We start from the raw sequence: 20,583 nt of genomic DNA on the forward strand, positions 1-20,583 counted from the left end.
ACTCTGCATAACAAACTCTCTCTTCCAACAACCTAAGAGACGGCTTTATACATGGACTTGACCAGATGGACAACACCGAAATCAGATTGACTACATCCTTTGCAGCCAAAGGTGGCGGACATCTGTACAGTCGGTAAAAACAAGACCTGGAGCTGACTGTAGTTCCGATCACGAACTTCTTGCACAATATAGGATCAGACTAAAGAGATTAGGGAAGACCCACAGATCAGCTAGATATGAGCTCACTAATATTCCTAAGGAATATGCAGTGGAGGTGAAGAATCGATTTAAGGGACTGGACTTAGTAGATAGGGTCCCGGAAGAACTCTGGACAGAAGTTGGCAGCATTGTTCAGGAGGCGGCAACAAAATACATCCCAAAGAAAGAGAAAACCAAGAAGGCAAAATGGCTGTCTGCTGAGACACTAGAAGTAGGTAATGCATGCTATATGCCAGCAAATTTGGAAAACACAAGAATGGCCATCAGACTGGAAAAAATCAACTTATATCCCCATACCAAAAAAGGGAAACACTAAAGAATGTTCAAACTATCGAACAGTGGCACTCATTTCACATGCCAGCAAGGCAATGCTCAAGATCCTGCAAGGTAGACTTCAGCAGTTCATGGAGCAAGAATTGCCAGATGTACAAGTTGGGTTTAGAAAAGGCAGAGGAAGTAGGGACCAAAAGGCCAATATCCAATGGATAATGGAAAAGGCCAGGGAGTTTCAGAAAAACATCTATTTCTGTTTTATTGACTATTCTAAAGCCTTTGACTGTGTGGACCATAACAAATTGTGGCAAGTTCTTAGTGGTATGGGGATACCAAGTCATCTTGTATGCCTCCTGAAGGATCTGTATAACGACCAAGTAGCAACAGTAAGAACAGACCACGGAACAACAGACTGGTTTAAGATTGGGAAAGGAGTACGGCAGGGCTGTATACTCTCACTCTAGCTATTCAACTTGTACGCTGAACACATCATGCGACATGCTGGGCTTGAGGAATCCAAGGCTGGAGTTAAAATTGCTGGAAGAAACATTAACAATCTCATATATGCAGATGATACCACTTTGATGGCTGAAAGCGAAGAGGAACTGAGGAGCCTTGTGATGAAGGTGAAAGAAGAAAGTGCAAAAGCTGGTTTGCAGCTAAACCTCAAAAAAAACCAAGATTATGGCAACCAGCTTGATTGATAACTGGCAAATAGAGGGAGAAAATGTAGAAGCAGTGAAAGACTTTGTATTTCTAGGTGCGAAGATTACTGCAGATGCTGACTGCAGTCAGGAAATCAGAAGACGCTTAATCCTTGGGAGAAGAGCAATGACAAATCTCAATAAAATAGTTAAGAGCAGAGACATCACGCTGACAACAAAAGTCCGCATAGTTAAAGCAATGGTGTTCCCCGTAGTAACATATGGCTACGAGAGCTGGACCATAAGGAAGGCTGAGAGAAGGAAGATCGATGCTTTTGAACTGTGGTGTTGGAGGAAAATTCTGAGAGTGCCTTGGACTGCAAGAAGACCAAACCAGTCCATCCTCCAGGAAATAAAGCCAGACTGCTCACTTGAGGGAATGATATTAAAGGCCAAACTGAAATACTTTGGCCACATAATGAGAAGACAGGACACCCTGGAGAAGATGCTGATGCTAGGGGGAGAGGAGGGCAAAAGGAAGAGAGCCCAACCAAGGGCAAGGTGGAAGGATGATATTCTAGAGGTGATGGACTTGTCCCTGGGGGAGCTGGGGGTGTTGACCAACAGGAAGCTCTGGTGTGGGCTGGTCCATGAAGTCACGAAGAGTCGGAAGCAACTAAACAAATAAACAACAAAATCAAAATGTGTATGAGTGAGCTTGCTTTTATTGGTATTTACAGTTTTTGATCCTCCTCTTAGCTATTCTGAGGAATTATCAATCTCTCTTTTCATCTGTTCACTTGCATCCGACTTTCAGAGGCTTTATAGATTAGTCCTCTTTCTGGTATTTTACAGCTTCATCTAATGTTTCTTGGATTAAACCAGTATCTTGCTTGATGGTATCTATCCAGTGTGTTCTTTGCCAGCCTCATTTTGTAGCATCTCCAATTATTTGCAGCATAATTGAGTTTTCTAAGGAATTTGACTACATGACATGAGCAAAATAAAACAGCCTTAGCTTGGTAATCTTAGCTTCCAGTGATATTTCTGGTTTGATCAGGTCTAAAATGTCCTTGTTCATTATTTTTGCTGTCCAAGGTATGTGTAGTAGACATTTCCAGAGACATAATCCAAAGGAATCTAATGGTCTTCTGTCTACTTTTTTTTTATCATCCAGCTTTCACAATGGCAGGTAATTATTGGAAAAGCAATAGCATTTAGCGCCCTGCAAATATTGTTAAGATGATGTCCTTACTTTTCCAGATCTTTTCCATGCTAGTCATTGTGGTGCACCCTCATGATATTCTGATCCAACATCTCCTCATTGGTCACTTTTAGAACTGAGAAAAATAAAATCCTGGACCAATTCAGTTTCTTCATTGACGATTTTATCTTGATGTCACCATCTCCAGCTGTTGTCATTATTTTTAATTTGATGTTTAGATGCAATCCAGCCTTTTCACTTTCTGCCTTGAATTTTAGGATAAATTATTTTATATCCTCTTCATTTTCTGCCAGTGGAATGATGTTGTCTGCGTATCTTAGACTGTTAATGTTTCTGCTGCCAATTCTTACTTTATTTTAATTTCTAATTTGACTAAGTTAAGGTTCCTCAAAACTGCCTCTGTATATAAATTGAATCAAAGTGGCAATAGATTACAGCCTTGCCACACAGCTTTTCCAATCTATGTCTCCATAGGTTACCCTGAAATTGGCTTCTTAGTTGTTGTACAGTTGTACAGTTATTGTGATTTATTAAATGAATCAAGTGTTCTGGAATATCCCATTCTTTTAGGTACTTCCATAACTGTTTGTGTTCAAAGCAGTTGGAGGTTTTGTTATAGCTGATGAAGCATAAATATACATAAGTTTTAAATGTACTTTGATCAGAATAAAGATTTTCTTCTACATCTTTTTGAAAATTGTGCGCTTGCTCCAAGATTTGCCAAATGGTCTCATGTACTTCTTCCTCTTCTAAAACCAGCTTATCAGGATAATCCCACTTAAGGTAGCCAACTCTGAAAAGTAATGTTAAATTTCTGATTAATTTTTTTATCCCAAGAAACACGTTTAGGCAAGACAGGTTTAAAACACAAGCATCTTGTAAATTAATTTTTTCCTGAATGATACATATTTGTGCTGTTGCATCATTTTTACTTGTCCTTTTTCGTAAATAATAATTTGATTACTCAGCCTGCCAAATGTAATGTTTTTTTAAGGTTCCACCTTTAAAATGATGAAATCCATTTTTCTGAGAATTCATTTTAATAGTAAATTGACAGTAGTTGCATTTACTTTTCATAATTTTTCAAACTGTCTCCTAGAAAGCTAACAAAATTCACAAAATACCCAGAAGACTTGCTTCTAAAGTATGTCTGTTTGTTCAATGCAGCTTTATCAAGAAGAAGATATATGTGAAGATGAGATGCCTGAGGACTCAGATGGTGTTCGTATGGCTAGGACTCCCACCCCACCAACGCTGTCACCACCAGCTATAACCTTGAGAAACAGAGAAGAACTTACTTACGAGGAGCCTTTTCCAGGTGAAAAAGAACACACTGTGGGATTGTTACTGAGCCCAGTTTCTGGTTCTGATTTCTTATTTCATTGGGTCGTCTTTAAGGCTAAAGACTGTGCAGTAAGATCAAGGGAACAACTCCAACACATAGTCCTGAACTACTGAATTCTTTCTTGGCTTTAGCAAATTGCTGAAAGCATTTTGAAAGTCATGCTTGTTGCCTTTTAGATAGAAGCCACGTTGCATAGCAAGAGTGTAGGGCTCCATACATTGGGTTCCTTGTCTTAAAAGCATGAAGCAAGGCAGAAGGAAGAGGGGAAATGGCATCAGCTGAACTGTCTTGACTTTATAATGGACACCTCAGGCTTATGGCTTAAAATAAGCATATGTCTGAAGCCTTCTCTTTTTTGCACTTCTATTTTTGCAGTTCAAAAATACTAGAGGCAAAGGAGAGAGCTAATTGTGTTATTGTAAACAAGCATATGGGGGCCACACAGCTGGCAAGGAATTCCAACATCTGTGCAATCAAGTGAGGAAAATAGTAAGAGACAAGCTTGACAGGAAAGGCAACATAAAGCCCTCAGTTACTTGTCAGATCTCCCTGATCAAAGGTTTTGCAGAACCCCTTATCAGAGCATCTACCATCATTTCCTTCTCTGAGGAATCGAGAATGTGAATGCTCGAATGGTCAGGTGCTGACAAACTGATGGTTGGATGACTGAGTTTTGCTGAACTGTAGGAGTTAGAGAAAACATGGGACTCAGTATATTGCCTAAGGTAGTATTTTTATTCCTACCTGGTCAAAGGGAACCATTAGGAATATTCATCATCTATCTGAAACTCCAAAACTCTCTAGAGCTACAAAACCCTGACCTTCTGCAAGCCAGATATCTGCAATCAACTTAGAATATATCATGGCTATAATTGTTCCTCCTTGCATGCTAAATTCCCACAGTGAACGTTGCATTTCAACACCATTTTAGCCCACTGATTCATTTGGTTGGTTAAGTAATCTTTCATTACTGCACTTATTTGCACAGGCAATTCCCCAGCATCAAAACTGAAGCAAGATTCAGACAAATTGGAACAGTACCAGAGAAAGGCAGTGAGGCTAATCAGAGGATTAGAAATGAAGTCCTATGAAGAGAGGGTGAAGGGACTGGGAACGTTCAGCTTTGAGAAGAGAATGCTAAGAGGGGATAGGATAGCTCTCTTTATATACCTGAAGAGAAGCCACAGGAAAGAAGGTCAAGACCTGTTATCTATTGTTTCAGAATTCAAGACATGGAATAATTAAGTTACAGGAAAAAGATAGCTAAGAGCAGTGCAGGTTAACAGAGGATACTTGAGCCCAAAGCTGTTTCACTTAAGCTGTCTGTAAACCTCAGAAGAGCAGAAGATAGGAGTGCACAACTGGAATTACTCCTTGTGCATTTTCTTAAAAGCATCCAGGTTTTCAGAGGTAGAACATTGGGGTAACTCAGTGGTGATGGGAAACTCTTGTGGCCACACGGGCTGTACACAAGGCTTTGTTGGTAGGCTGGGCATTATTCAGAATACATTCACGATGTTTGCATACAGGAAGCCTTGAGATTATTAGGGAGGAGGGGATAAAGCCATCCTGCTCCTCCTCCATTGGTTCTCCCTCCCTACCTTGTCAGTCTTGAACTGGTGATTCTGATTTGTCAAAGTCCTCTTCTGCAAAGGCGAACAGCCATAGAGTCCTTTTAGTCAAGAACCTTGGATACTCTAGAATCTGTACAGAGAATACTTTACATTCATCAGGACCTGCAAGTCAAAGAAGCCTAATTTGATAGTTATTGGGTCTTGCGGAAGTAGAACCTTCTAGAAATCTAGCAGTGGCTGCAAGTGGCTAAGTAAATTTGCTGGAACAGGTAAGTTAAGAGGAAGCAGGGGAGATATGGACAACCTCATGAGGGCAGCAAAGTCCCAAGAGAACCATAGGCTGCCTGCTCCAGAATAAATTAAGAGGACACTATACATTCCCTGAAGCTTTGATGTGGCCCCCGGATCTACTTCATTTTCCAAAATTATCTGTCAGTTGATAAAATAAATATTGGAAGAGACTTCTGTAGTGGCCAAGCTATGAATAAAAGTGATGCTTTCTATTATTATGAAGATACTTATTTAAAAAACACACATTACTTTTTTTCCAGAACAAGAGGGACATCCTTCAATGGCCTCATCAGTCAGCGCATCTGTAATTAAATCACCATCAGACCCTTCACATGCCTCTATTCCACAGCCACCTCTTTTGCTTCCAGCAGTTGCAACAAGAACTAACAGTGCATCAATGTCCAATAGAAACCCTAGTATTGAAAACAAACTTCCACAGGCTATCGTTAAACCACAAATCCTGACTCATGTTATTGAGGGCTTTGTGATCCAAGAGGGTTTAGAACCATTTCCTGTAAGTGTAAAATGCATTGTTGCGCCTTGTATGTGTGATATTTTTCTTTTAAAAGGCAACTTATTGTGGTTATTTGGGGCGTTTGCTTATCTAATTTTTATTATTCTGAATAATTTTACACAGAATTGTCTTGTTAGTAATTGTTGTCAGGTCTTGATGAAATCAGTAGAGTTTCCTATCCAACATTGTTCCAAACCTTAGTTGCTGGGGTCAGAATTACCTCTGCTGGAAAGAATCAGACAGCTCACAAAAGTGAATGCCTTTTAATAAAATTTGTTAGTTGGAAAAGGTGCTACTAGTTTCCTTCTGAATTTTGCCACCATAGACTCTTCCTACAATCTCTGTCTGAAAGGTTAGTGTTCCTACCCACCAAATTCTGTAACATAAGACTTAATACATGATTGTTTGGGCGCCCCATGAAAGAAGAAAATATGTGAGGTCATAAAACACAAGTTTAAAGAGAAGACTCCTTATTCCTTTGGCTCATGCTGAGTGCATGAACTCTTCCTTCAGAATAACCATAAAAGCAAAATGTCTAGATCCCCTTCCCCCAACATGAACAGCATTCTGATGGATTTCACCCCCCCAAATTCTTGGCAATTACTGTATTTATTCCCCATAAGTCTGTGTGAACCAGAGCGTGTTGATTCTGTGAGGAAAAATGCATAACTGAAAATAAATGTCTTGGGTTGGTTCATCAATAATTTTGGATTGGCGATTTAGAAAAGAAAATAAGATCTGCGTCTTACATAATGTCTTATTGTTTTTAAGTTACATTTTAAATTATATTTTAAAACTGATTTGTTTTTAGTTATTTTTGTTTTGAGACTTTTTAATACTTTTTGTTTTGAGACTTTTTAATGCTGGGGGCAGGGGTTCAAGAGAGATTGGATCCATAGCTGAGGAATGTTCAAGTGTGGTTTGTCATGTTGATTTTTCTTTGTCTTTTCCATTGTCTTGTGAGTGAAAATCAGTTCCTCCCCAGGTGTAGGTTGTTTCTCAAAGAAGATAAGCCACCAGGGTAGATGTATGGTGACATTTTCCACTGGGCAGGCAGCATGGGCACTTCTGTCATTTTGCTGAAGATAGCTTTCAAATACAACTAAGGCTCAGTCCTTTTCTGTTTCATAAAGACAATTATTCATATTCCTTTATGTATTAATAAATTTATACCTCAACTTTTTGCTTATGTACTGTAAGCATTCAGTGCAGTCTACAAAATTGGGCATAAGAGCTGTGTATCCAAAGGCAAATGGAAAATACCTATATGCAGACATGCCCGTGTGTATATGTACTGTATGTGTGCTTTCCGCTTATGGCCCTTCATCCAAATGTTTGTTATGACTTCTTTCATAACAGAAAAGTTATCATTCTCAGTGCATGTCAGGGCTGGCAAGAGACAGCAGAAAATAAACCACTTCTTTGAAAGGAGCAGGACAGTAGCTCCGAATGTGTTGAGGAGGTAACATTTTTGTTTTTCAGTGACATCTCATTTCAAAGCCACAAATGGAAGTTTCAAAAAGCAAAGATTATTTCAAATTAAAAATCCCTTTTCCCTCTTCATATCTCCATCTCTCATTTCATATTTTCTTCCATATGTTGGTTCATCCACAGCCTCTGGACACCAAATGGCTACGCTAGTGCCTTCTTTGAAATTGATGGAAGCATCTAATCTGTGGCTCTGTATGTCCTTGTAGCAGTAAACAGTAAACAGACTATAAGACTAGCAAAGCCTTGAAATCCACAAAGACACCTGCTTGATAAAACATACTGTTTTCATTGCTTAATGATTTCATCTTTCTCTCTTAACAGGTAAGTTGTTCATCTCTTCTGGTTGAGCAGCCTGCAAAAAAGAGACTCTTGTTGGAGGGGCAAGTTGTGAATGTTATGTGTGTTGAACCAGAGCTTCAGAACAATGCAAAACATGCAGACAACTCCTCGGACACTGAGCTGGAGGACATAATTACTGAAGGTATTTGTATTTCTTTTAATCCGTATGAATAGTTATTTCTCTACTTTCCCAGGAGCTTTAAACATCAGCCCGACTTGCCTTCCCACCTAGCAGCCCGTTTGATCTAGTGGTTAAGGTGCTGGGCTAGAAATCAGGAGATTGAGAGTTCTAGTCCCACCTTAGGCGTGAAAGCTGGCTAAGTGACCTTGGGCCAGTCCCTCTCTCTCAGCCCAAGAGCCAATCAGGCATGGTATGAGAGTTCTAGTCCCTCCTTAGGCATGAAAGCCGGCTGGGTGACCGTGGGCCAGTCCCTCTCTCTCTCAGCCCAACTCGCCTCACAGGGTTGTTGTTGTGGGGAGAACAGGAGGAGGAGGGGGTGCTAGGTAAGTTTGCCACCTTGAGTCATTTATAAAAATAATAAAGGCGAGATAGAAAATAAAATAAATAAAATAGAAGGTTGTCATTTGAGATACCAAATTCTTGAGAGAGTTTGTTGCAAAGAAGTTACAAATCAAAACCATCTGTTAGGTGTAGATGCTGAAACTGCAAGGGAACATCCTAACTCTGTCTTTGGGTTTTTATGTTAGATGAACTTACAGGCTCTGGAAGATGTATACCCCCATCTGCATCAGCAGCACTGTTGTAACTAAATGGGGATAAAAGTTTCATTGGCTGCATGAATGGATCACTTGAATCCATCTTAAATTCCTGCTGGTGGTGGTCTGGTGATCAAAGGCTTCAGCTCATCCAAGGTTTATTGAATATTAAAAGAATGTTCAAATAAAGTGGCTGCCAACTTGCACTGCACAGAATAAGGGGGAAAAACCTGAATGTTTATAGCTTAAAAGTTACATTATTATGAACATACCAGAGGCCAGTAGCATATTCATTCTGGGCCTCTCTAAATTGGGTATCTTTCAGGGCATGATTCAGTGAGTTAAATACTTTGAACTACCTTTCATTTTAAACTTGCATCTGGGATATAATATGGTTAAATTTGGCCCTACCATGTAGTTAATACATATTACAGGCTTTTTTTTCCTCATTCTGTAAAAGTCAGAGGTCTGATCAACATATGACTGAGAAGTGATGGAAACTGATACTAAAATTTTGTTTTTTTGCTTTTAATCCAAATATATGAACTTCATTATGTGAACTTACTTGGAAAATGTCATGTCTCTTTCATTAGTCCTAGATTTACTAATTTGGAGTACTATGTTGCTATTGATTTTATTTTTAATTTTGATAAGACTTACTCTTGGGAAGTGAACATAGGATTGTAGTTTTGAGTGCTGAAATTTGGAAATATGTGTATATAGGAACCCTGTTTTATTTGCTGAAGTATGTGTTTAAAATGGTCAAAAGATGCACATTTTCAAGCTAAAATGGATGGAATAAAATAGTGTGCCTGTTTCTATATCCTAGACACTAGACAGTGTCTAGGGACGCGGTGGCGCTGTGGGTTAAACCGCTGAGCTGTCGATCGGAAGGTCGGCGGTTCGAAACCGCGCGGCGGGGTGAGCTCCCGTTGCTCGTCCCAGCTCCTGCTCACCTAGCAGTTCGAAAACATGCAAATGTGAGTAGATCAATAGGTACCGCTTCGGCAGGAAGGTAACGGCGTTCCGAGTCGTCATGCTGGCCACATGACCCGGAAGTGTCTATGACAATGCCGGCTCCAAGGCTTAGAAACGGAGATGAGCACCGCCCCCTAGAGTCGGATTTGACTGGACTTTACGTCAAGGGAAACCTTTACCTTTACCTAGACAGTGTAAAATACTTCAGTGGTAAAGCATGTGGATGGTCTTTGGATTACATTTCCATTTCACATGCACAAGTATGCCAAGGTTCCTGGGATGAGGCAGTCCACGGTGGATAGATTTTTTGTTTTTAATCTTTATCTGACAGAACTAATGCTGTGTTCTTGATTTACTTTCAATTTTTTTTCCTTATTAAAAAAAACCTTGTTCTTAAATCAATGAAGGTACTAACATGAGGAAAGGTGTTCCTCTTCACCAACAGCTTTCCAGTTCCAGCTGCCAAATACCAGATCATTTTGGCATATAATTCCCCAAGACTTGAGATCTTCAGATATTTTTGTTGTAATGAAATGGTTCAAACTAACTGCATTTATTCTGCTGTTTCCTTTAGAGGGGCTAGATGAGATGGAAACAGATCTCCTTAAGTGTGAGTTTTGTGGGAAAATGGGGTACGCAAACAAGTTCCTGAGGTCGAAACGATTCTGCACCATGTCCTGTGCTAAGAGGTATTCTGCATTAGTTATATTAAAGATTGTAAAAACCCTGAATATAGCACAGGATTTGGAATCAAATTCTTATGTACTAAACAGTCAGATGGGTTCCAAACATAGGAGGTCACTGTTGATGATCCTGAGTCAAGGCTTTGCTGGTTCTATTCATAAGGATATTGTATTAAAGGGTTGGGTATAATTTTTTTTAAAGACAACCTTGGGGATCAGAAATATTATTTATGTATTGGAACAGACTAATACCTGTGCTTGAATCAAAGGAGTACAAACTCAAAGAAAAAGTTGAACATTATACAAAATAGTCTCTCTCTCTCTCTCTCCCCCACCCCAAAGTTTCACTAAGGTGAATTTGGAGAGTTTTGCCAATGCAAATGGATTTTTGCTTCTCAATTTCAATTCTCTCTCTTCAGATTTTTAAGCTGTTTGGTCAATTGGATTTAATCAAAAGCTTTTAACACAATAGACAACATCGTTGCAAGAAAGAGAAAAATAGTATTTTCAAGATCAATACATTGGAAAAATGATTCTTTGTAAATCAAAAGCAATTAGAACAAAAGAAGTAAAAAGGTTGTTTAAACTAAGGGATATGGGGGGATGGGGGGGTCAACCAAACCTTATTTTAAACTATAGTAGTATTAACAAGCTGGTACATTTTTAGACTTAATAATTGAAAAAAAGTGTCGTAAGAGCATACAATCAATCAAAAACAATAAATCTCTACCTAGTACAGAGTGTCAGATGAGGAATGGAGACACCCAGCTTCTAGTCTGTCCTCAGCCAAGTCTGTGAGCCAATCACTGTCCCTCATCCCAACCTATCTCATGGGTTGGTATTGTAGGAACAAAATAATGACCACTGTATTAGCCACAGTGAACCTTTGGGGGACAGGCAAGCTATACATATTAAAAAATACATACATGCATGGGATTTAATATAGAAGTTTCAAATCAATTCCTTAAAAATTGTTTTCCTTGTTTGTAAATATATTATGTAATTAATTGACTACATCAGTTAAAGCCGTAACAGGTAATGAGTAAATTACTTTCAAAGTATGCATAGTTGTATGTACTGTATTTCGTCCAGAGTATTGAAACAAGTATGATTCTTTTGAACTTTGAGTTGTCACTGTATCTTAACATCTTTTTATGATGGAACTAAAGGCACTAACCCATCAGTTCTAACCAAATTTTGATAGTTTACTTTCTAGAAGCATTAGTGTATGTAATAATAATGGCATATCTTTAATCATTTACATTTAGGTATAATGTGAGTTGCAGTAAGAAATTTGGATTATATGCATCGGACAAGAGCAGCCGTTGGAGCCGTAGTCCAGATAGTCAAAGCCTTGGGCGACGAGGGCGGCGGCCAAGTGGCACTGATGGAGGTCCAAGAGAACACTTCCTTAGACAGGTCTGTAGAATGCTAAGTGAACTCCATGGTGTCCTTTTGTAAGAGTCATAAAGGAAAATGGTTATACTGTGGTTTGTCTGTACTGCATTTTCCAGCTACCAATTACTTATCCATCTGCAGAAGAAGACTTGGCCTCTCAGGAAGACAACGTGCCAGTTGCCATGACCACTCGCCTGCGAAGGCAAAGTGAGAGAGAAAGGGAGCGTGAGCTTAGGGAACTGAGAATTCGGAAAACAGCAGACAACATGGATTTGTTGCCAGCCTTGCAGTCTGTTCCATCAGTATGGACCGTTGAAGATGTTTGGGCCTTCATCCATTCTTTGCCTGGTATGCAGCTGGAATCTGTATGAATTTGCTAAGAATGTTAGAGAACAGGTTTGCTGGGAAGGGAATATATGAGGTTCATACTCTTTTGCAGAAACGCTGGGAAAATGTTGATTGTTCAACCTATTTCATGTTATATATCTAGAATTTACTTTCAGAATGCTTTGAGAAGATTTGCTTGTCTTTTCCTATTTTAAGGATTAGAGCCTAGCTCTTCAGCAAATTCCCATGGTGGCTTATAAAAAAATTATGCCTCCCCAAGTCAAATCAAACATTACATCACAGTTTAAAAGAGCACTGTATCATCAGTCAGCTAAATAAAATAAAAATAAAGTAATTTGCACAGGTAGAGCAATCATATTTGAATCCCTGGGGAAATGAAAAAAGTTTTATCTGGTACCAAAATGACATCTATGTAGGTAAAGAGATGCTTCCTTGGCCTGAATATTTCATTGTCAGAATGCCATCTTCAACAGATTCTTTCTGTGTTACCTACCTCTCATAAATCTAATGGAAATAAAAGTAACAGATCCCCCAGCATGGCTTTATTACATAAATCTCCAACCTCACTCTGGTATCTGCCTTTGAAAAAGAATGGAATGGAGCCACTTTCTTCGTAGCATAATTGTTCTACCATTCCAAAGTTAACTATCTCCCTGCTGGCAATAGTAATACCTCTGCAAAAATTACGGTGTGCCTATCCTACAATGGAGCTACTGTTGAATTCCACAAAGAGTTAAGGGCTTCAGGTAAAACTTAGCTGGCCTTCTATCACAGTTAGCAAAACTTGTATCTTCTATCTTATGTCTATGTGACTGTATTTCTGTATCTCTTCTCCATCTGGATATATGTACTAGGTAAACAGGTCCCACACTGCATAATTTTCCCAAGTCCTCTTCAGTAATTTTGAGTCACCTTGAACATTTCTTCAGCAGCCAGAGACTCCGTAATTCCAACTTTCCTTGATAGCCATCTTCCTTTTTTCTTTCCTTCTTCACCTTCTGTACAACTAACTTCCTGGCAGCTTCTTAGTTTGTTCTCAGTTATCCTTCTTCCATGATACCTTATCAGTGTGTGAAAACTCTTTTTCTGGTTCTTTTCTCAGATTCTGGCAGTCATCCACACGAACAATTTGTATGTGTGACAGGTGACATGACAGGATGCCAGATTGTCTTTACCTTCTCCAGTCTGTCACAACTCATCTGCCACGAGGCAATCAAAAACACTGGGATGTACCCCCACACCATTTTATTTTATCAGAATGCCTCTGTGGTCCATGTGACACCCCATGGGGTCATAAGTTAATATAGGTTGTTCTTGAGGTTGGTGCTTTTCTTTTGCAACAGACAAGGTTCTATTTTTTAAATGAAAAATAAATTAGGTAGACCTGGGGAGCTTAATGTTGTTGTTTATTCGTTTAGTCGCTTCCGACTCTTCATGACTTCATCGACCAGCCCACGCCAGAGCTTCCTGTCAGTCGTCAACACCCCCAGCTCCCCCAGGGATGAGTCCATCACCTCTAGAACATCATCCATCCAGCTTGCCCTTGGTCGGGCTCTCTTCCTATTGCCCTCCACTCTCCCTAGCATCAGCATCTTCTCCAGGGTGTCCTGTCTTCTCATTATGTGGCCAAAGTATTTCAGTTTGGCCTTTAATATCATTCCCTCAAGTGAGCAGTCTGGCTTTATTTCCTGGAGGATGGACTGGTTTGGTCTTCTTGCAGTCCAAGGCACTCTCAGAATTTTCCTCCAACACCACAGTTCAAAACCATCGATCTTCCTTCTCTCAGCCTTCCTTATGGTCCAGCTCTCGCAGCCATACATTACTACGGGGAACACCATTGCTTTAACTATGCGGACCTTTGTTGTCAGCATGATGTCTCTGCTCTTAACTATTTTATTGAGATTTGTCATTGCTCTTCTCCCAAGGATTAAGCGTCTTCTGATTTCCTGACTGCAGTCAGCATCTGCACTAATCTTCGCACCTAGAAATACAAAGTCTTTCACTGCTTCTACATTTTCTCCCTCTATTTGCCAGTTATCAATCAAGCTGGTTGCCATAATCTTGATTTTTTTGAGGTTTAGCTGCAAGCCAGCTTTTGCCCTTTCTTCTTTCACCTTCATCATAAGGCTCCTCAGTTCTTCTTTGCTTTCAGCCATCAAAGTGGTATCATCTGCATATCTGAGTTGGTTAATGTTTCTTCCAGCGACTTTAACTCCAGCCTTGGATTCCTCAAGGCCAGCATGTCACATGATGTGTTCAGCGTACAAGTTGAATAGCTAGGGTGAGAGTGTACAGCCCTGCCATACTCCTTTCCCAATCTTAAACCAGTCCGTTGTTCCGTGGTCTGTTCTTACTGTTGCTACTTGGTCGTTATACAGATTCTTCAGGAGGCATACAAGATGACTTGGTATCCCCATACCACTAAGAACTTGCCACAATTTGTTATGGTCCACACAGTCAAAGGCTTTAGAATAGTCAATAAAACAGAAATAGATGTTTTTCTGAAACTCCCTGGCTTTTTCCATTATCCATGGGATATTGGCAATTTGGTCCCTAGTTCCTCTGCCTTTTCTAAACCCAGCTTGTACACCTGGCAATTCTCACTCCATGAATTGCTGAAGTCTACCTTGCAGGATCTTGAGCATTGCCTTACTGGCATGTGAAATGAGTGCCACTGTTCGATAGTTTGAACATTCTTTAGTGTTTCCCTTTTTTGGTATGGGGATATAAGTTGATTTTTTCCAGTCTGATGGCCATTCTTGTGTTTTCCAAATTTGCTGGCATATAGCATGCATTACCTTGACAGCATCATCTTGCAAGATTTTGAACAGTTCAGCTGGGATGCTGTCTTCTCCTGCTGCCTTGTTATTAGCAATGCTTCTTAAGGCCCATTCAACCTCACTCTTCAGTTATGTCTGGCTCTAGCTCACTGACCACACCGTCAAAGCTATCCCCGATATTGTTATCCTTCCTATATCCTTTTGGTTCCCTTCTTTCTTGGGCTACTTCTAGTGTCTCAGCAGACAGCCATTTTGCCTTCTTGGTTTTCTCTTTCTTTGGGATATATTTTGTTGCCACCTCCTGAGCAATGTTCCGAACTTCTGTCCATAGTTCTTCCGGGACCCTATCTACTAAGTCCAGTCCCTTAAATCTATTCTTCACCTCCACTGCATATTCCTTAGGAATATTAGTGAGCTCATATCTAGCTGATCTGTGGGTCTTCCCTAATCTCTTTAGTCTGATCCTAAATTGTGCAAGAAGAAGTTCGTGATCGGAACTACAGTCAGCTCCAGGCCTTGTTTTTACCGACTGTACAGATGTCCGCCACCTTTGGCTGCAAAGGATGTAGTCAATCTGATTTCGGTGTTGTCCATCTGGTCAAGTCCATGTATAAAGCCGTCTCTTAGGTTGTTGGAAGAGAGTGTTTGTTATGTAGAGTGAGTTGTCTTGGCAACATTCTATCAGCCTATGTCCTGCTTCATTTTGTTCTCCCAGGCCATGCTTACCTGTAATTCCAGGTGTCATTTGACTGCCCACCTTAGCATTCCAGTCTCCTGTGATGAAAATAACATCTCTTTTAGGCGTGTTGTCCAGTAGGTGCTGCAGATCCTCATAGAACTGCTCTACCTCAGCTTCTTCAGCATCTGTGGTTGGGGCGTATATTTGGATCACTGTGATGTTAGATGGCTTGCCCTGAATTCGAATTGAGATCATTCTATCGTTTTTTGGATTGTATCCAAGCACTGCTTTAGCCACTTTACTATTAATTATGAAGGCTACTCCATTTCTTCTGTGGTCCTCTTGTCCACAGTAGTAGATCTGGTGGTCATCTGATGTGAAGTGGCCCATTCCAGTCCATTTCAGTTCACTGACGCCCAAAATGTCTATCTTTAATCTTGACATCTCACCAATAACCACATCCAATTTGCCCTGGCTCATAGATCTTACATTCCAGGTTCCAATGGTGTGTTGATCCTTAGAACATCGGATTCGCCGTTCACCACCAGCACCGTCGGCCGCTAGCCGTCCTTTTGGCTTTGAGCTAGCTGCGTCATCACGTCTGGGGCTAGTTGAACTCGTCCTCTGTTCCTCCCCAGTAGCATTTTGACCATCTTCCGACCTGGGGGTCTCATCTTCCGATGGTATACCGACATATCTCTGGTTGTACTGATCCATTTAGTTTTCATGGCAAGAATACTGGGGTGGGTTGCCATTACCTTCCCCAGGGATCGCATTTAGTCTGACCTCTCTGTCATGACCTTCCCGTCTTGGGTAGCCCTTCACAGTTTAGCTCATGGCATCATTGAGGTGCTCAAGCTTCAGCACCACAACAAGGTAACGATCCTTTGCTGAAGGGGGAGCTTAATAGACAGCAAGAAATATGTGATGAATGGTACATTGTTGCTCCTAGATGCCTATTTATGCCATTCTTTTTATTATTATAAATTTAGTTATAACTTTTTTTCTTTTGCATCTACATACCTTAGCATTTCCATTGCTGTACTGAATGTTATATAACTGCATATCAGTGGGAGATAAAATGTTATAATATAAACAAACATGTATCAACGTTTCCCTGTCTGTCTCTACCTAAGTTTCCATTTTAAACATTCCAAATATCTCTTGTTCATATTGGATGTTGCAAAATGGTACTGCTGCAGTGTCTCTCAGGATCTTATCCACAGATCCAGGATCTCTCCCACCTTGAGCAGCCCCAGGTAACCCAATTATGCAGGTACATTCCCTGGATGCCTGAATAACCGCACTAAAACCGCTGTTACTTCAAAGCAGAGGACAGCCCAGTCATACCATTTGAGTAAGAGATTATGGCCTAATATAATTCCTGTCCTCTGCAGGATCTGTTCAGCAGAACATAAGATTAAGCAGATCTCTAGGAGAGCCTTGGGCTTGTCATTTTTGTGACAGGAACAGGAAAAACGAGTTTCTTACTCTTACAATTCTTTTGTAACTCAAGCCTTATTCAACATTTTGAATACATAGTCAGCTAATACCTAAAGCAGTGTTTCTCAACCTTGGCAACATTAAGTGATGTGGATTTAAACTCCCAGAATTCCCCAGCCAGCATGGCTGGCTAGGGAATTCTGGGAGTTGAAGTCCACATCGCTTAACATTGCCGAGGTTGAGAAACACTGACCTAAAGGGTGAAGTAAAATTGAAAAGTAGCCAGCTCCCTGACTTCATATGCACCAGGTAACCCTGCCTTATGGTGTCTGAGCATCACAGCATCCAGCGGGTTTGCCAGGTTTCTGATTACGCAGAACTCCTCAAATGTGTAATTGTACATAAAGGAGTTTCATCCTGCAGACATTCAGACTGCCTACCCAGATGTCAGAAGAAAAAGGAAGTTCACACCTGTAACATGGTGTCTAGAGCAGTTCAGCCTCCTCCTCATGCGTTGGATAAATATGTTGATAAAAGTTGTGACCAGAACATCTGTGCTACCTAAAATAGAATATCACCATTGCAGGGCTGATAGATACGCAACAGAATGCATTTTACAACTGGTGCTCCTTTTCCATATGCATCATCACTATATCTAAAGCAACACTTTGATGATTCTATAATAGCCTTTCCCAGTCCTGGCATCCCACATATGTGTTGCAGCTGCAACTTACTGGGCATTCTGGGAATTGCAGTCCTAACAAATCTGGGGAGCATCAAAATAGATGTTTGTTCTACACTGGTAGAAACTGAAGTGTAGTTCATTAAAGGACAGAGATCCCTGAGAATGAAATTCAATCTGTTCTATAAACAGAAATGCAAACCTAAACTGAAATTCAGACTAGATTCTGATAAATATGATCCTATTTATATACCGAAAATTTCTGAGCCAGGCTTGAAAATCCCTGATTTCAAGACAGCCATTACTTCCTTTTTTGGTAATGTTTGTTATTTGTTGCAGGTTGTCAAGATATTGCGGATGAATTTCGAGCCCAAGAGATCGATGGGCAGGCTCTTCTCTTATTAAAAGAGGATCATCTCATGAGTGCAATGAATATTAAGCTAGGACCTGCGCTAAAAATCTGTGCGCGGATCAACTCTTTGAAGGAATTGTAGTGGAAAACCAAGGCTTAAACCACAGATTTAAATAGACTTGTAAAGTAATAAGCCAACATCTCAGTGTTCGATGCAATTATTACTGCTTTGCTTTGCTAAGCACTTTTTTCCACATGAAAACTATTGGGGGAGCATTTTTAATATGATCTTCCAGACTTTCCAGCTATTCAGGAAGCTATAAGCTGTGCTGGTTTAAAATGATTTAGTGAAAACCAGAGTGAGGTAGTGTCAGTGGGAAGCTCTAGGAAGTGTATGTAATACGTTGTGGGTGATGCTTATTCCAAGAAGGCAATTATTTACCATACAAGAATTAAGCTTTTTTTGAATATATAACCTTGATTCCAGTTTTACATTGTGTTTCTATACACTTTTTCCTTTATAGAAAGCTTTTACAAATACAGATTAACAGAAGAGTCCACAGAGTCTGTGGAAGCATTGACTATGGTAAAATGCTATGCATTTAATTGTGCTCATTGGGTTTCAGTTAATCTTGAGCATAAGGTTTGAAGAGAAGCTGTAGTTCACCTTCTCTTCTTTCTCAATCCTACAGCTCACCCACCATTATTCCATTTCCTTTAAGTGCGGAAGCTTTTCTGTAAACACGTGAGATATTCTGGGAATTCTGCAAACCTTCCACCATTAGAAATATTGATCTTATGGATCACATGTGGCCTCCTTGCCAGTTTAAGCAGAACCCCCACCAGTGTCTAGATTTTTTTTGTTCCTTAAATTGGGCAACGGGGAGGGATGAATGAGTGGAGCTCCAGACTGAGCCTGATGCACTAGTAAAGCTGCATGGCACACTTTCTAGGTCACTGTTTCTCAACCTTGGCAACTTTAAGACGTGGGGACTTCAGCTCCCAGAATTCCCCAGCCAGCATGCTGGCTGGGGAATTCTGGGAGTCGAAGTCCCCACGTCTTAAAGTTGCCAAGGTTGAGAAATCCTGTTCTAGATAATAAAAGCACATACATTATCCCCTTGTATGGTGCTATGTACTGAAGAGGGCATTATGTTATTGTCTTTTTTCCCCCTTGCTGCTGGTTAATGTAGACCAAAGGAGTTAACACACATCTGTCCACTCCCTAGAGTAGAGTCCCACTTTCATCCATATGCTAGTGTGCTGCTCTGATTTACTGAATAGCTTATAAAGAAGTAAAATGGATACTATGCTTTGTTTCCACCTGCCTCTTGTGTCTCCTTCCTTCCTTCCTTCCTTCCTCAACTCCTCTGCTGAATGCTGTTAGGGATGTTATTGGAAGAAGCACAGTTTGAAATTACACTGGCTTCAGCTCTCACATTTTTTCATAGCTCAGTGTTATCTGCAGAAGCTGCTCACCTCAAAGGCGAGGACCCTAAATCAGTGGCACCAAAGTATTATTAGTAAGTGGTCCGATGTTTGTCCTCTGCATCTGCTTAATATTTTGCACTGTAAACCAAAAGATCTTGTTGCCCTGATACGGCTCATTCAAGCAGGGCCCAGTTCATCAGTATTTTTTCTTGCGTAAGATACACTGATACAGGTGACTTTCATCTGGTAGACCGGGTAGAAAAGAAATTCCTTGTAGCAGCCTTCTTCCAATTCACAGCTCACCAGAGAATTACAGTTTCCTTCAGCCCTAGCTAGGACTGCCAGGTGAGGGGAAGCCTCCATGTAACTGAATGTAAATCTTTCATAAGGTCCTGTCTGTATTCATTTGAGACATAGGTAGATTTTAGTAACAATATAATTAGTATACATTTGTTTCTCGGAAAGCACTTACAGAAGGCTATTGTAGTTAATTTCCTGGTACTAGCAAAGATATCCTGTTACTGTCATTCCACTGAAGGAATCTGTCAGAATGGAGAAAGGGTGATTTTATTTCCTCTCTGCCTATCTGCATAGCTGTCCCAAAATTGCTCTGTAAAGCTGGGAGACCCTCCAAAATCAGTTTGGTTGGGGAGCAAATAATCACTCCACTCACCCACCTTTCACTGACTGATGGAAAGTCAGTGATATCTGGGTATCATCCTGTATATAAATGATAAATATAATAGTATTATAGTTATAAATCTCTTTCTTTGCTTTAAGTGGAGACCAGCGTACCAAAAATATTTATATTTATGACTTGTTCTGGTAAAATGGTTTTGTTTTATTATCTCTTTATTCGTTGATTGAAGGTTATTTAGAGCTAGCAAAGGCACTTAAGATTTGCACAGTGTTTTACCGGTTTAATATCTGGAATTAGCACTTTCAGAAGGATTTGTGGCTATTAATGTTAATTATTGACAGATGAATTATTGGAGATTATTAGAAGCTCAAAGCAATCCATATCTGTACAAGTTAAGGTCACCTGCTAGTGTTGAAACATACATAGAAAAAAGCATAGGTTAGAAAGTATTTCATCATTCTTCCAATTGTTCATTTTTACTCTACTGTGATTAGATTATTCTTCAAATAGCATGGCTTAAATGGTTATATAGCAAAA

The 20,583-nt window shown here is 40.1% G+C and overlaps 1 protein-coding gene across 3 annotated transcripts in view; it reads left to right on the plus strand.

Annotated features, from left to right (window-relative positions):
* PHC3 (polyhomeotic homolog 3) overlaps positions 1-18,980 on the plus strand; it is a 57,203-nt gene extending 38,223 nt beyond the window's left edge. For 2 of the 3 annotated variants that reach the window (XM_063306454.1, XM_063306455.1), the window contains exons 9-15: positions 3,529-3,679; positions 5,832-6,085; positions 7,898-8,057; positions 10,185-10,299; positions 11,562-11,712; positions 11,808-12,039; positions 17,963-18,980. In XM_063306454.1, the coding sequence (XP_063162524.1) occupies positions 3,529-3,679; positions 5,832-6,085; positions 7,898-8,057; positions 10,185-10,299; positions 11,562-11,712; positions 11,808-12,039; positions 17,963-18,117 (1,218 nt within the window). In that variant the 3' untranslated portion in view covers positions 18,118-18,980. Of the gene's footprint in view, positions 1-3,528; positions 3,680-5,831; positions 6,086-7,897; positions 8,058-10,184; positions 10,300-11,561; positions 11,713-11,807; positions 12,040-17,962 lie in introns of those variants that run through there. The other variant, XM_063306457.1, reaches the window with a different exon arrangement.
* The last annotated feature ends 1,603 nt before the right edge of the window (positions 18,981-20,583 follow it).

Source organism: Candoia aspera, chromosome 6 (assembly GCF_035149785.1).
Source record: "Candoia aspera isolate rCanAsp1 chromosome 6, rCanAsp1.hap2, whole genome shotgun sequence".
Taxonomy (NCBI): Eukaryota; Metazoa; Chordata; class Lepidosauria; order Squamata; family Boidae; genus Candoia; species Candoia aspera.